General features: G+C 40.2%; 1 protein-coding gene across 8 annotated transcripts in view; it reads right to left on the bottom strand.

Annotated features, from left to right (window-relative positions):
* The window catches only part of ANK3 (ankyrin 3), a 511319-nt gene that overhangs the window by 149357 nt on the left and 345781 nt on the right, over positions 1-16181 (bottom strand). For all 8 annotated transcript variants that reach the window (XM_087432174.1, XM_087432165.1, XM_087432166.1 and 5 more), the window contains exons 10-16: positions 15613-15810; positions 13673-13771; positions 11050-11148; positions 8738-8836; positions 5725-5922; positions 4049-4147; positions 3665-3763 (exon numbers count right to left, since the gene is read on the bottom strand). In XM_087432174.1, coding sequence (XP_087288300.1) covers positions 3665-3763; positions 4049-4147; positions 5725-5922; positions 8738-8836; positions 11050-11148; positions 13673-13771; positions 15613-15810 — 891 coding nt within the window. The remainder of the gene's footprint in view (positions 1-3664; positions 3764-4048; positions 4148-5724; positions 5923-8737; positions 8837-11049; positions 11149-13672; positions 13772-15612; positions 15811-16181) is intronic.

Genomic DNA, 16181 nt, shown 5'->3' with positions numbered 1-16181 from the left:
ATGGTATTATTTTAGAATGGAAAATTAATCTCAGAAAGTCTTAAGAAACATTTCAAATAATAAATAGTTCATCTTGAGAGCTATAATGGAACGTTCTAAATTTCCTAAGTTGTTTTTAGTTTCTGGAAAGTAAAATTTTTCTTACTTGCTACACAAAAGGAGACAGATGCATTTATCAGAAGAGAAATAAAGTAGTAGAAATTCAACTGAAGAATAATCTTAATATTTTTTTCCTCTCCATGTAGAGGACAAAGTGCTTCCCCTGTGAGCTTTTTTATTTCAAGATGAAAACAAAAGCAAATGTGATTTTAAATTATCAAATGTAATATATTTAAATCATATTTTATATTTTTTCTAAGAACTTTCACAATCTCTACTGATCCATATCAAAACTGCACATTTTATGGAAGAGAAATCTGACAAATAATAAGTTAAGGCTCACTGTCCTTTCCACAATTAGTGCCCAGGTTATGCCAGAACTCAAGCCAATACTCTTTCCAGCACAGTATCTACTCGAAAATAGATCTGGCTAAAATGGATTATAGAAGTGCATCTACTTTTTCAGTGTACCCCTGCTCCTGCCCAAATCACACTGTATTTCTAGGATATGTATGAGTAAGAAAATATGTCGGAAATTCTACAAGAGAAGACAGGGCAAGAAGAAGGCATCACATACTCTAAGAACCAAGGATGTGAAGTAAGGAAGAATTGAAGTCACTGCTGTCATAACCATATGCTAATCATGCCCTGTTGAGCCTTTGTCCCTCATTTCTCACCACTGCCAGAATTCAGAAATGCCTGAGCTTCCCTGGAGTAAGGGAGGCTATTTGCCTACCCTGTATCTATTCTTCCTTCTTTCTTAATAAAAGAACCTTTGGCATTGTGCCCAGCTGAAAAACTACATTTCCCAGCTTGCTTTGCAGATAAAGTGGCCAATGAGATGTGAGGAGAAATAGTTGGGTGGAGCTTCTGGGAATGCCCTCTTGTTTGACTTCCTTTCCTCCCTATTGCTTGAAAAGGGGACCTGGCAGTCTGAGCAACAACAATCTCTGGAGGGAAAGACCAAAAAAAAAAAATCACAGGGAATTTTCCTCAACACTCTGGAAACACTGAACCAAAATCAACAACCACTTACCTCCTGAGTGATTATGACATGAGAAAAATAGAGCCTCATCAGTTTGAACCACTGTAGCTAGGTCTTTTTTCTAGCAGATAAAGCTAATCCCTAACTGACAGAACTGGCTTTGCTCAGGATCAAAGTCTAGAAAAAGCTCCTGACCAGGATCACTGCCCCAGAAAGTGGGGCTGGTTGGACATGTGGCAGAGATGGCATTACAGAGGCTCTTATGAAGGCAACTGTGCTATGAGAATGAGAATCAATGTCCCATCAGAAAAGCCTGTGTTCGCCTGACTGTAAAAGATGTGCCCAGGGCTAAAGGGCTGTGGCAAGGAATTAAAGAATTGCTTTTCAACTCTTTGTCAAAGAGGTTTTGCAGATACAGAACCATGAAGTCTTGTTTGACAAATACAAAGCTGGAAATCAACTACAAATATACCAACTATTGACCTGTTTAAGAATTATTTGTGGATGGAAAGGTGGATTGGACTCATTTTGTTGCATTTATTATTTTATAACTCTTGTCAGTTCTAAACTGCCTGCCACTAGTTGTACGAAAATTATTACTCTCATGTGAGGAATAAATAGTTCACTTATTAATTATTTACTGGTTGCCTACAAAGAACCCGAGGTTATTTATAATATAAGAAAAGTAGCCCAGGGCCGGCCCCGTGGCTTAGCGGTTAAGTGCTCGCGCTCCGCTGCTGGCGGCCCGGGTTCGGATCCCGAGCGTGCACTGACGAACCGCTTCTCCGGCCATGATGAGGCTGCGTCCCACATACAGCAACTAGAAGGATGTGCAACTATGACATACAACTATCTACTGGGGCTTTGGGAAAAAAATAAATAAAAAATTATAAAAAAAAAAAGAAAAGTAGCCCAGGCTCAAAGGGATATTAAAATAAACTGAAATGAAATGGACAACCATTAAATTACATTATAAATTTTTCTCATATTTAAAATTGTGGTAAAATATACATAACATAAAACTTACCATTTTAACTATTTTTAAGTTTACAGTAAATGGTATTAAGTACATTCTCATTGTTCTCCAACCATCACCATCATCCATCTCCAAACTCTACCCATTAAACACTAACTCCTCATTTCCTCCTCCCCTCAGCCCCTGGCAACCAGCATTCTACTTTCTGTCTCTCTGTAAGAGATATCATTCCATATGTGTACTTTTGTGTGACTGGCTTATTTCACTTAGCATAATGTCTTCGAATTTCATCCATATGGTAGCATGTGTCAGAATTCCCTTCCTTCTTAAGGCTGAATAATATTCCACTGTATGCATATTCCACATTTGGTGGAATAGCCAAAAGGTGGAAGCAACCCATGTGTCCATTGAAGGATGAATGGATGGACACATGGGTTGCTTCCACCTTTTGGCTATTCTGAATAATGTTATTCTTTTTTTGTGTGTGTAGATAAAGTTTTATCAAAAGCCAAGGCATGGCTTTATAATAGAACGAATGTTTGTCGGAGTCAGAAATCATGGGGGAAAAGCTGCAAAGTAAGTTTAGGGGCTTGATTTTGAATTGCAGATCTCATTGGGTACAATTCTGGAGAGAGTGGGGCAGGACATGACTGAGAAATATAGGAAAAGAGGTTCAGAGGAGAAATACCCGTCAAAGATCACACTCTCTCTAACTGGAGAAAGTACATGGAAACTTTTTCTCTTAAAGTATCCAAAGTAATTTAGAATAGCCCAAGTTCATTGATCTGTGTGTACAAGAGATGGGATCTAAACACTAAGTTTAAAGGAGTGCACTGCAGCTGCCCCTAAACAGAAGAGTAAAACAAAGATATAAGAAGCATTAGGGGTGCTAAAAGTTCCTTCAACCAATAGTATATAGTAAAAGACTTGGACAGTATTTAAATTGCGGTTTGTATCCTTCCAGAGTTCTCTGATCACAGCCACCTGCTCAACAAAAGAGAACTTAGTAAACCAACAGCACTCTATTAACCCATCTTTAAATAAATTTCTCTTTATTTTTTGCCTCTCAAATCAGAATACCAGAATAATAAGAAAGCTGTATACTCCAAACATCTGTTTTCTGAGAAATGTAGGTTGTCTACTTGTCAAAAATGCCCTAACAATAAGAATAAAGATTCTCCCGAGCAATAATAAAAACACACAAGCAATTTTATTAAATACAAATAAACAACTCGAAGGCAACGTTTTAAGGCCAAGAAAATGTAACACATATTTTATAACTTTGAGAAATCAGAACCTTGTTACTCCCTCAGGCTGTGCTTATGTTTTTAATCAGGCTAAAGAGTACTTCAACTTTGTTTTCTTTCCAGGCTCTAGGATGTTCTGCATTTTCAAGGAAAAATCAACTGACAGTAAATATTTATTGAGCATCTACCACATTAGTTGACTAAATCACTGAAGGCACTGATTTCCTAAGGAGCTTATATTTCTGTGATTTTTAAGTGGTGCCTAAACTAGGAAACGGATGAAGCAAAAGTGGATGTACATATAGAGACCGATGGACACTGCCCGTCAGTCTCTTCATGCTGATGAGTTACAGGTACCTTTGCAGCCGCATGAGGTGAGGCTCCTTGGTCCAAAAGCAGAAGGGCCACTTTCTGATTATCGTAATGTGCAGCCACATGCAGTGGAGTTAGTCCGCTCTGAAAACACGCGCAGAAACAACAACCAGTGTCAAAACTCTCTTAATATCAGAGGCTAGATTTAGCAGATGGGATTAGATTGGATACAACATAGAGTGTAATTTACATTCCAGTTTCCACAATACTTGGACCCCAGCATTCACCTCCTATTTCTGAAGTGTTCTTCATCCTGTGAGACTTAAATATGGTTTAGTTATAAATTAAGTGGCTGTTGGTGAATATTAGCCAGTGTTTGTTTTGTTATCATGGAAGTGGCCTGTCACAGGGTGGCCGATGACCTCATACCTTCCCAGCAGCATCTGGAGATGCACTTTTCTGCAACAGGAGATTGGCTACTTCAAGCTTCCCATATTTTGCTGCCACATGAAGGGGAGTAAACCCTTTCTGAAAAAAGAAACATAAAAATAATGAACAATAGAAAATGACACAAAGGCATTGCTTTTCTGGAACCGATGAATTATTCTAATGATGAAGAGCAGTTAAGCCTGAATTTAGGACCAAGACTGGTAAATAACAGTTAAAGAGTCCCCTCATCGACAAGGATGAGCAGGATATCTGATCTTTCTCCGTCTGCTAAGTGAGCCACAACATGCAACTAATTCTGGGACTCATCAGGCATCTGACCAGGATGAAGCTGGATCTGGGGCTTATTCCAGGGTCATTCTGGGATTTCACACTGTAAGAAGGATAGGTTAGAGGGTCCAAGGCTCAATTTGGATTTGGAAGGTTTGGGAAGATTCAGGGCAAGTCTGGACCTCCTGTAATCTCACATCACAGACTGGATCCTTTATCTTCTCCTTCCCCTCTTTCCCCATGTATACATGTATCCTTACGGATGCCCCAGTCTTCAGGAGTAGGATTCAGAGACTCTTGCACCTTAGCCATCACAGGTGAACTGAATAACAACACATTCTAGCCCAATAAGTATGAGAGAGTTGGATACCAAGAGTTGAGTAGCTCTCCCTTGCTTCAACTCCTACAAGGATCTACTTATCAACCAGTCAGTCAGCGAGCACTGTTAGGGAGAGTCTCAAGCATGAGTCAGGAACTAGAGGGTTTGACACATTTGACCTCATGAGACTATACCCAAATAGAGCCAATGGGCAGCTGGCATGGTGGAAGGATGGGGGCACTCAAAACTCCATCATCCATTATTCTGTTGCACATATTAAATGAGATCCTGGACCTTGAATCTCAATTCCACTGAAGAGGCTAAAGAATCACAGGGTGTGAAGTTTGAGGTAGTCATCATCTATTCAGATAGTTTCCCAAGTATTGGTAATTATTGTAATTATCTTGTGCATTGATTACACATTAAATGCTTCTTCTCTGCATCCAAATGAGAGAATGTAACACCAATTTCTAGCTTTCTAAGACATACCATAGGCCAATTCATCTTGCTGTCATACTTGCTATGTTTATATAGTATCACAAAGAAAAATGAGCTCTAAATTTTGCATTCTGCACCAGCAGAGCAACTGTGTGGCAGGCTATCACTCTATGGCATCGGAGTTGAGATAAAAAACGTCAAACCATAAATCAGAAAAGACAACAACAACAAATGAAAATAACCCAAGAAAAATTCATCTCCTGATTTGAAAGTAGTATAAAAGCATCAACCAACTGAGCTTTGATAATGTATACTCGGCCTCAGCAAGAGAAATCTGTGGCTATGTTTTTAAACCACCATTTAAATCTATCCAATAACTTGCAAGAAATACCTGACTCTCAATAATAACAAGCTTTCATTAGAAGATAATGTACTGAGAAACTTAAGATACACACATACACACACACTAAACTACCCTGCCCCACCTTGGGGCTTTGCTGGCCATATTAATGACTACCCTGGGATCCCAAGTATAGATTCTGTTGTAGCTTTTGTACCTATTACCATTTTGGGAATTGTAAGGAGGATGTATTTTGCGGATATAGTAGTATTTCAAGACTTGCTTTCATACCTTTGTTGTTATAGATAAAGATGCTCCATGATCCAAAAGGAATGCGGCTACATCCTCATGCCCCTCTCGGGCTGAAAGGTGGAGTGGGGTGTACCCAGAAGTTGTGGCTGCATTTGGAGATGCTCCTTGCTGCAAGAGCTGTTGAACTATATCTGCCTTCCCCAGTCGGGCAGAAATGTGGAGTGGGGTTTGGTCATCCTAAATGACAAGGTAGAAAAGCAAGGCTGATGAGCTGAGAAAACAACGGTGCCATTGTGAAACATTCTGTGAACTTTGCTTGGTATCAGAGGCTACATTCAACTCTTCGATTCAATGCTAAAAAGAATCTCATTTATCTTTTTCTTCAAGGTTCAAAAAGGTGGAGATGGTGGATCTAAGCTCCTAAAATACCCTTCTAGTAACCTATTAGTATGAAAAGTGTGAAAAGGCAGTTCCGTCTATAAATTATCCCCATTACCGCCTGCCATACTTTATCAATTTTTAACCTGTAATGACTCCTTTCTTGGGAGATAAGGGAATGGATCCTGATAAAACTCAAATACCTGGGAGGGATATTATACTCCCATCAGTTATTATGTATTTATATGGAATGAATTATTTTATTGACGCTGCCTTCCCATAGTCAAAAGCAGAGGAAGAGGGCGGCAGGTATACCTGCACAAAGGCTCCCAGCCAAGATGGCCAAAAGCCAGCCTACCCTCTGCTTGCCAAGTTGTGCGTCCTGGCAATGGGCTGCATCTGCCTAGAATTGAGGGGACCTTATTATAATTCACCCAAAGGCATGAGGCACTCACTAAGTCCTCTACCCTTAGGGCCTTATCTCCAAGTGGGAGGGGCATCTTTTCCTAATTTGCCCAAAGACGCCCTATAGTTGTCTCCTAGAAAGACATCAATCCCCTACCGGAATGTGAAAAGTTCAGGTATATATTTTATGTAGGGAAGGTAGAGAGAAGAGGCTAGAATACAGTATACTGCTTTAGAAAGCTAAGTAGGATAAGAGTCAAGGTCAAAGCAAGAAGGTCTATGTAACTAGAAGGAAGCATATGAGGAATTAGGGGATATGCCACAAGAAGAAGAAGAAGAAGAAATAATTAAAATAGAAAAAAATTGTTGCTAAAGAAAAATCTCACGTAACTCTACTGCTGCCACCACCACGGCCACCAAACATTTACTGAGCACCGACATGTCCCAGGCTCTGCTCTAAGTACTCCACCTGTATCAATTCATTACTCATCACAACAATCCTACGAATTGCAACTGTCATTATTCCCATTTTCTATATGAGGAAACTAGAAAAGGAAATGTGGCACAGAGACGTTAATTAACTCGCCCAACGTTACACAGCTAGCGAATGGTGGACCAAGGTTCAAACCCAGGCAGTCTGGCTGAGGAAGTCGGGTTCTTAACCATGATACATACTGACTCCTTAACAAAGTGATAACTGTAAATGTTATGGTTGATTTCAACTTGTGGGTGAAACCATTCCCTAGACACAAGGCTTGATATATAACTAACAACATTCTTAAATGTGAGGTTTCTTGTAATCCATGGTAGAGTACAGCCTCTCTTAACCATTCCACTTCACTGATTTAGCAGATTAACCAACACCCTCTAGATCAGGGGTCAGAAAAATACAATCCAGGGGCCAAATCCAGCTGCCACCTGTGTTTGTAAATAAAGTTTTATTGGGACACACTCATGCCCATTTGCTTATGCATTGTGTATTGCTGCTTTCGCTCTATAACGGCAGAGTTGAGCAGCCGTGACAAAGACAGTGCATCCTGCAAAGCCTAAAATATTTACTTTTAAGCCCTTTACAGAAAAAGTTTGCCGACCTCTGTTTCTAGCTCCTCTGTAAAATCCACCAACTGGCCCCACAGTACACTGGATCCTCAAGGCTTGTGGTCTGTGGCCTAGAATGTCACGATCTTTGCACTCACTTGCGGATTTTATACTTACAAAGACCTAGCTGTGTTTGTTCCCACAGTAGTATGTTTGCACTAGGTACTTCATTAGTTTATACTATATTTGTACCAATTAATTATACAATTAAACAATTACGTTAACTGGTAAAATATGAGTATGAAAGGAAAGGCTTTATTTTTCCCTAAGAATACTAAATTGGAGGCTTGGAGAGCCTTGACAGAAGTTGATAAAAAACAATTATGGTCAAATCAGACATGGGTGAGACAGCTGAATACACTGGGGTAAATTCTAAAAGTCTAAAAATATTCTGTACTCAAACTGTTTCAGGAATGCCTCAGTTGTCTCTCCACTTAATCCGAAACTAGAAACTATAGACTATGTAAATAAATGGCAAATGTACATTTATATATTGTAGATTAAAATTAAATGGTTAAGGCATTTATGCATTTCTTTATGATTCCTGACCTGAACTGCAATTTTGATAACGAGACCAACTGCCCATTCTGACAGTGATAGATGTCAGTGGGTTTCTTCTGGAAGCTGAACACTAGGCAGAGAATGAAGCATTCAAACTCAACCCTGACGTTCTTTGTCTATGCAAAGGCAGATCTGTGAAGCAACTCTGATCGAGTCTCAGGGTTTATGCTTTCACAGTTTGTGAAAAAAAATTTTTCCTTTTATGGCTGTGACAGCTGACATATAAGTCAACCAAAAGACCTCAATTATGTTTCCAAGCTGTGCTTTTTCTAGAAGCTTTGTGCACAAGCCCTTCTCCACAGAGTGTGAATAACTCTGGACGCAAGTCTAGGTTCAGTTCCTAATCTGTTCGGGACTAGCCATGTGCCAAGGACACAAAGTTCTTTCTGGCACAAAGTTCTGATTATATTTAAATATTTTGTTAAATAATTGAACGGACAAATGTGCAGGGAAGGAATTTTTTACATCACTTGGTAGAGACTTTTGTCACTGGAAGTTGTTCACTACTTAAAAAAACTGTTCTTGGAAGAGAGAATGCATACGTTTAAAGGTTTTATTAAAATCAAGGTTTTTTTCCTCAGTGGCAAACGCTTCCAAGTATTGCACATACCTTGGCTTTAGCTTCTACCTGAGCTCCGTCTTGCACCAGATACCGCACGACTTCTGCTTGGCCGGACCGAGCTGCCATGTGCAGCGCTGTTTCTCCTCTCTGGGGAAAGGAGCCAAAGCAAATTAACTGCAGCTCTGAAGAAGAGTGGCATGTTTTATTTGCGTAAAGCTTATGATGTAGGGCTTTTTTCTTTTTTTTTTTTTTAAATAAAAAATGGTCCCAAGCACTTCCTTATTGAAAACTACAAAAGATAGGAAATTAAATACACAAGAATTTCACAGGAACCTGGTCCACGATGGAAAGACTTTGGTGTAACTCTAGGGAGCCTAGTCACCAGCAGTATCAGAAGCATTGCTCAATAATCTACTGTGGCCTCCTCGGGGGTTGAAAGGAGAACACTCACAGGGGTGAGGCAGGAGGGTAAACGAGTGAAGGCGGGCAGGTGGGGCGTACCAAGAGGAGAGCCCACGCTCTGCCCAAGGGAGGCAGCGCTACCCCGCATCTGCAGACGGCTGCGGTAACTGCGCAGGATGCCAGCCGTCTCAGGCTACACCTTCCTATTTTTCAAAAGCAGTGGCAGTCTGGATATTTGTGTACATTTCTTCAATGTTACTCACAAAATCACAATTAAAAACAAAACAAAACAAAAGCCAAAATGCTGCATTGACAACATAAGTGCACCCAAGGGCAGGATGTGGCTCGGTGCCTGTCGGTCTGCGTTCCCTGCTTTATCTCAACAGGTCAGTACCCTAGGCTTTGGCACTATCCCACAGGGTCATTTTCTTCGCCACAGAACTCCTCCAATCTCCCAGCCCTTTTCACCACAAAGACTTTAATTCAGATTATCTATTCGTGTATTTAATTAAAAAAATGAAAACAATATAGAAAACATGGATTGAAATGGAAAAAGCAATAAAAATCAAATATATTCTCTCACACCAGTGATGACCACCTTTAAATTGTTTTTTTAAATCGAGCTTTGCTTTATAGGACATCTACCTCCATGGAAGGATATACAAAGAAGCATTTCACACAAAACTTGTTACTGGGTTTACAGTAACAGATCTGGGCGACAAGTTACTTCTCTGATATTTACTCTGAAGGGAGTTTCAGGGTTCTACAGGGTGATGCTTAGTGTAGGAACACAACATCATCCCGTAATTTATGAACTAAGTTCCGTGGGTTTGCTATAACAGTCAAACACACTAAAAAGAAATTACTTAAAATCACAATAACGATAACATCTGAACCACCTTCTCAACATCCAACACTTCTTTTTTTCTGTGTGTGTGTGTGAGAAGATCAGCCCTGTGTTAACATCTGCCAATCCTCTTCTTTTTTTTTGCTGAGGAAGACTGGCCCTGGGCTAACATCGTGCCCATCTTCCTCCACTTTATATGGGACGCCACCACAGCATGGCTTGCCAAGCAGTGCATCGGTGCGCGCCCAGGATCCGAACCGGCAAACCCCGGGCTGCCGCAGCAGAGCGTGCGCACTTCACCGCTTGCTCCACCGGGCTGGCCCCATCAACATGCAACACTTCTTAATGTTTCTATTATCAAAAAGGCCTCCACCACAAAAACTTTATTTTTTTAAAATTTTTTTGGTGAGGAAGATTAGCTGTGAGCTAACATCTGTTGCCAATCCTCCTCTTTTTGCTGAGGAAGATTGGCCCTAGGCTAACATCTGTGCCCATCTTCCTCCACTTTTATATGTGGGACGCCTGCCACAGCATGGCTTGATAAGCGGTGCATAGGTCTGCACCCAGGATCTGAACCTACGAACTCTGGGCTGCTGAAGCGGAACATGCAAACTTAACCACTACACCACCAGGCCAGTCCCAAAAACTTTATCTTTTAAAGCATAACGTCTATTAGTAATGTATCTGTAAGGTTAATGGACATAGTTTATAAATCCTAACAATTTTTGACCAGCTAGCTATTGAATGGATCTTGCTTTTGAAGTAAAGGAAACCAGAAGTATTTTTTTTTTTCGCTTGAGGAAGATTAGCCCTACTACATCTGTGCCATTCTTCCTCCACTTTGTATGTCAGACGCCTCCACAGCATGGCTGATGAGTGGAGCAGGTCCGCACCCAGGATTTGAACCCAGGCCACCGAAGTGGAGTGCGCAGAACTTTAACCACTTGGCCACAGGGCTGGCCCCCAGAGTTATTCTTAAATTCTGTCCTTTTAAGCAGTCAAATTAAATAGTAATTAATTTAATTATAATAAAAAATAAGTAGATAAAAGCTACCTTTGCCAATTTCTTAAATACTCACAATTGGACTTTCTTTATTAAAAGGATACTTACCACATTGGTGGTGTTTGGTGAGGCTCCATGATGCATTAGTTGTGATACGATATTTACATGACCCATGAAGGCAGCAACATGGATTGGGGTAAGGCCCGACTAGGGGGAAAAGAGGGAAATGTTGGTTTGTTGGCTTATCATAAAAAGGGTTTGTCTGTCTCCCCACCTGCCTATCTGCCCCACTGCCTGGCATCCATCCATCCATCCATCTATTTTAACATAACCAGTTGAGTGATCAGATCAGAAGATATCAAGACATTCACCACTATGTCACAGATTCTACAAGGCAAATATATCAATACATAATCATCATCTCCCTAAAGCAAGTTCCATGATTATGAAAGGCCTATGTCATAGCCATTAAAGAAAAAAGATGTTTCATATATTTTATATAGATCTATGAAAAGAATTAGAGAGAAATAACTTGAAGATTTTTTTTTCCTTTGCTATTAACCTTCCTTATCCATATGACTATGTGTATGTGTACATATGTGGGGGGATGTGATTACATACGCAACAGTAAAAAGTCAACTTTTATTTCAGATCCTATTTTGGCCTTTAAAAAGGATTTCCATGCACTCAGAATAACTGATTATATTACACGTAAAAGAGCGGAGTACCAAACACAAAGCCATCTCTTTAATAAATGAACAAATCAGCATTAATAGTTTCAGTCATTTAATTTTTTAACTTTATGAGTATTATAAATTAAGGTGATATAATTAAGGCAAATATTATAATAGTCACTAAACTAGACCTTAATTTTAAGTTTGCTTCAAATTCTACTCACACCCTCTCCACCCCAAAATACTTATGCTTTTTATATGAAGTGATCTCATTTTTAAATTTTCAGATTTTAATTCTGCTTACACCTTGAACAACATAATTGGGAAAAAATATTTAATATGGTCAGAAAAAGATAACTTGTTTTTTAAAAAGAGAGGAGGAGAAAAATCTCAACAGAAATTTGAGAAATGTCAAATATGTGAAAGGAATTCTATACAATAAAAGTGAGGTAAAAGACAGAAGAGGAAGAATTCTGGTTGCCCAGACTTCAAATAGGGAGAACTGTGGAAAATGGGGAAAAGGAGAATTTTGTTATAATTTGGCACCTTTTTCCATCAGCAGGGGGAGTCATTAGAACGTGTGCAAGGCAAAGCCTTCATTGTGGTCTGCACTGCCTTTTAAAGCTCTAAGGGAGCACAGGGCTGGCAGTGGAACCTTGTCATCACTGGCTGGCATCTCTGGACACTTATTCAAACATCAGTCAAAAATCTGCTTTTATTTCAGAGCCCATTCTGATCTTTAAAAAGAGTTGCCATGCTTTGAAAATAAACTTATTATTTTATAATTAAAATAACAGGGTGCCTACCATGAAGCCATAGACTCATAAAAGAGCAAATCAGTCTTAATGTTTTTAACCATTTAATATTTTAAAATTATAAGTTTTAGAAATCAAGGAAAATATTTCATTTGCAGATAAGAAACTGAGGCAAAGCAATAATCACTAGTCTAGATCTTAGTTTCTATGTTTGCTTCAAACGTCATAGTCTTTATCGACGCATTCAACCAACCTTTACTGAATGATCTACTATGGGATCTACTATGTTGTGGTATATAAAGACCAGTATGACTCAGGCCTGCCTCGATGGAGCCTGCAGTTTCTGGGGAGCTAGGGGAGTAGCTGGGTCATAAGTAAGCCAGCTGGATAAGTGCTTTGATGGAAATATGCACAGGAAAATGTGACAGTCCCGAGGAGGAGCACCTAGTCCAGGCCAGGGGGTGAGGGGAAGTTCCCTGGAGATGGTGGCCCCAGATCTGCTCTTGAAGGATGTGCAGGATTAGCCTGGCAAAGAGGGGACATGTGTAGGGTGCAGACATATGGAGGGGAATGAAAGGGTGTCCAGTCCAGGGAAGTGCTGATGGCTAGAATCCATGGAAATGAGAGGGGTGGGGTGGGGTGGGGATGGGATGAGTCTGGAGGGGTCTGCTGTGTTAAAGGCTCAGCCCTGATCCTGATGGACAGGTTCTCTGAGTTCTGTGTTGGCTTGCACAAAAGAAATATAGAGCTAGTCCTTTGCTAACTTCAGCAACACTGTGTTTCATTAATTCTGAGTTTCTATAGAGAGTAATTCTCAGGTTACAAACACACAGAGGTTGTGTTATGCAGGGTTTCTCAACCTTGGCACGTTTGACTTTTTGAGCCAGATAATTCTTGTGCAGCATCTCTGGCCTCTCTCCACTAGGTGCCAGAAGCACCATCCGGTTGTGACAACTAAAATTACCTCCAGACATTGCCAAATGGCCCTTGGGGGGCAAATTTGCCCCCAGTTGAGAAGCGCTGCATTATAGGATTTCATATAGATTACCCTTTCACTGATGGTGCCACTCACCCTTGAACACGACACGTGTTTTGGGCTATGCTTCTGGTCACGGTGATGTATTTACACAACCCACCCACACTCTTGTCTCCTCTCCTCAGGACTGGCAGCCCCCTGGGTGAAGTGTTCAGAAAGTAATCTGTGGCAGTCACACACAGCAAAACTAGCTGGACCTCGGGGATGGCACTGCTGAGGCTGTTCTCTCAGCATCTGCGGAACCCCAGAATTCCTCCTCCTCTCACCTCGGTAACGGCTTGGATGGATGCACCATGTTTCAGGAGGAGTTCCATTACTTTAATTCGATTCTTCTTACAGGCAATATGAAGAGGGGTAAAGCCATTCTGCAAGGCACAAAGACACAGATCTACTGGACTACGTTCCACTAAAATCCAATTCCGCTGTGTGTGGTAAAATATTTTTGCTAAGTGATGTTCTGTCAAGATTTGGAAATCAGCAGAGACAACAAGGGGTAAAACAGAATGTAGATTCTTTTCGGGAAGCACAGGTAGTCTAGCTCTTCCTAGGAACCCAAGGTGCCCTGGCAATCACGAACAGGAAGGAAACTTTGTCATCATCTCCTCGCAGCTAAGGCAAAAAGGTCATGCATTTCCTTAGATTCTTTTATTTTGGAATTCACTCTCCCAAAAACCATGTCCCTCTTCTACCTCTTTTCAAACACAGACTAAAAGCAGGTGGGCCCCAACACTTGTCCTCATAGCCAAAACTTCACCAATGCTGTTCCAACTTCTCTGCTGCATTTTAGGGCAACTAGAAGACCAGTTCTAGAATGCTTTCCTTCCTTCCAGCTTTAAGATTCAAGTAGGCGCTTACTTCAAGGAAGCAGCAAGTTAACCCAACATAATTTGGATCATTTGGTTTAACATTTAATCTAACAAAAGAATTTTAACAAATTACCTACCAAATCGTACTGCCTGATAATTGAGACCATGGAACATATTTCAGCCACCGTGGGGAACTATAAAATACCAAGGTCCACTATAAAAGCTTAGGTCAAAGTCACTGCAGGTGCTCCCATGGACCTTCTGAGACTATTTAGCTGGCCATAGTCCATCCCATGATGACTGGCTACAACCTTCACATGTTGTGAAATCTTCAGAGTCAGAGGAAAATGAGAGTGAGAGCCTACACCCTATTTTAAGGCTTTTTTTTATTGTATGGAAAAATGAGTCATGATTGCTAATTTCTTTTCCTCCCTTCCCTGAATTCTAAGATATGTTTGATATACTGGGCAGGCCAACAGCTCTTGAAATGCTGCTCTGATAAAAGCTTTTAGAATTACAGTGGCAATGGAGCTGCCTGGGATCTGGAGAGCTCCTCTCTCTTCATTCTTTCCTGCTCACTTTGAATTTCAGAGCCTGCAGAGCACTAGAGGCACAGGGTGATCACACCAGTTGGAAACGAGCAGAGACTCTTCCTAAATCGGTTGATCAGATGGCAGCCTTTACTTCAAAATTACTGGTAAACTCATATGTTCTCCCTAACATTTGGTGACATTTTTTCCTAAACATAGGTGCTTATTTTGAACTAAATTTAAACAGCTTACTAAATTAGGACCATTTATTTTCCCAAGACAACAAACACCACCTTGCTGAGAAAACCAAACTATAGTACAGAGCTAAGGGTTAAAATAGCAAATTATTTTAGGAGCTAAGACTACACACTAGACCAAAATTTTGATTTGTATCAGGAGGAAAAGTAGATGACAGGCAACATTTCATTATATTACACAGTTAACGTAACATAAAATTTCAGCTCACAAAGTCCTAGACCTCTCATATTTAAGGTAAAGTTTTTTTTTATTATTTTGCCTCACGTTTTTAGATCTCGGAAAAAGCTTTTAACTCACGGAATTATAACTTTACCTACAATAGCATAAGGTTGACCACCTCAGTTTTTATACTTGTTTAGTCTTTGGGTTTCATTTATATAAGAGAGTCACTAGTGCAATCATGAAGAGGTTAATGATTTAGCCCCATCAGCCTTGTTCATGTCAGAAATAGAAGGTTTTATAGATTTCCCAGAAGGAAATTTGAAAAAGTTGACAAGAAGTATTTAACTAGACCTTCCATTTTTACCTCCTCAAAAATAATCCCTTCACATGCAGAGGTAGCATGTTGTCAGCAAGACAACGAAGGCTGGGCTTGTTGGCTGAGCCACTCACCAGGGCTTTGGCATTGGGGTTAGCTTTCTTGTCCAAGAGAACCTTGGCGACTTTGTAATGGCCACAGTGGGCAGCCACATGCAGGGCGGTCAGATAGTCATTGGTGACGTCGTCCACGGGCACGTTATGCTGGAGGAGAAGTTGGACGCAGTTTAAGTGATCCCCTTGTGTGGCCATGTGCAATGGAGACAGTCCATTCTGGAACACAGAGGATAAGCAGGGCTTACTGTTTTACCTTTCAAATGCAAAATACAGTACAAACAGGAACAGATGACAACCGTTTTTCACACGGAAATACCTTCTACTTTTAAAAGGTTTTGACAACTGTTTTGAAGTACTGCTACTTCTAAAACTCGTCTTCCCACTTCTTGTATCAATCGAAAACAAATTTTCAAAGATAATTTCTTTTTCTGATTTAAATATAGAGTGAATTGCAGTAAGGTCCATTATTTACTACATTTCTAATGAATTGGAATTCTCAATATTTAAGACTAAAAAGGACAAAACAAAAGCAGGAATAGATTGGTATTTATTAGATTGGTTTTTATTTTGTCCTTATGAGTTACTAA

This window comes from Ceratotherium simum, chromosome 6 (assembly GCF_057802395.1).
Source record: "Ceratotherium simum simum isolate JZ-2026a chromosome 6, ASM5780239v1, whole genome shotgun sequence".
NCBI lineage: Eukaryota > Metazoa > Chordata > Mammalia > Perissodactyla > Rhinocerotidae > Ceratotherium > Ceratotherium simum.
This window is presented reverse-complemented; position numbering and strand designations above follow the sequence as displayed.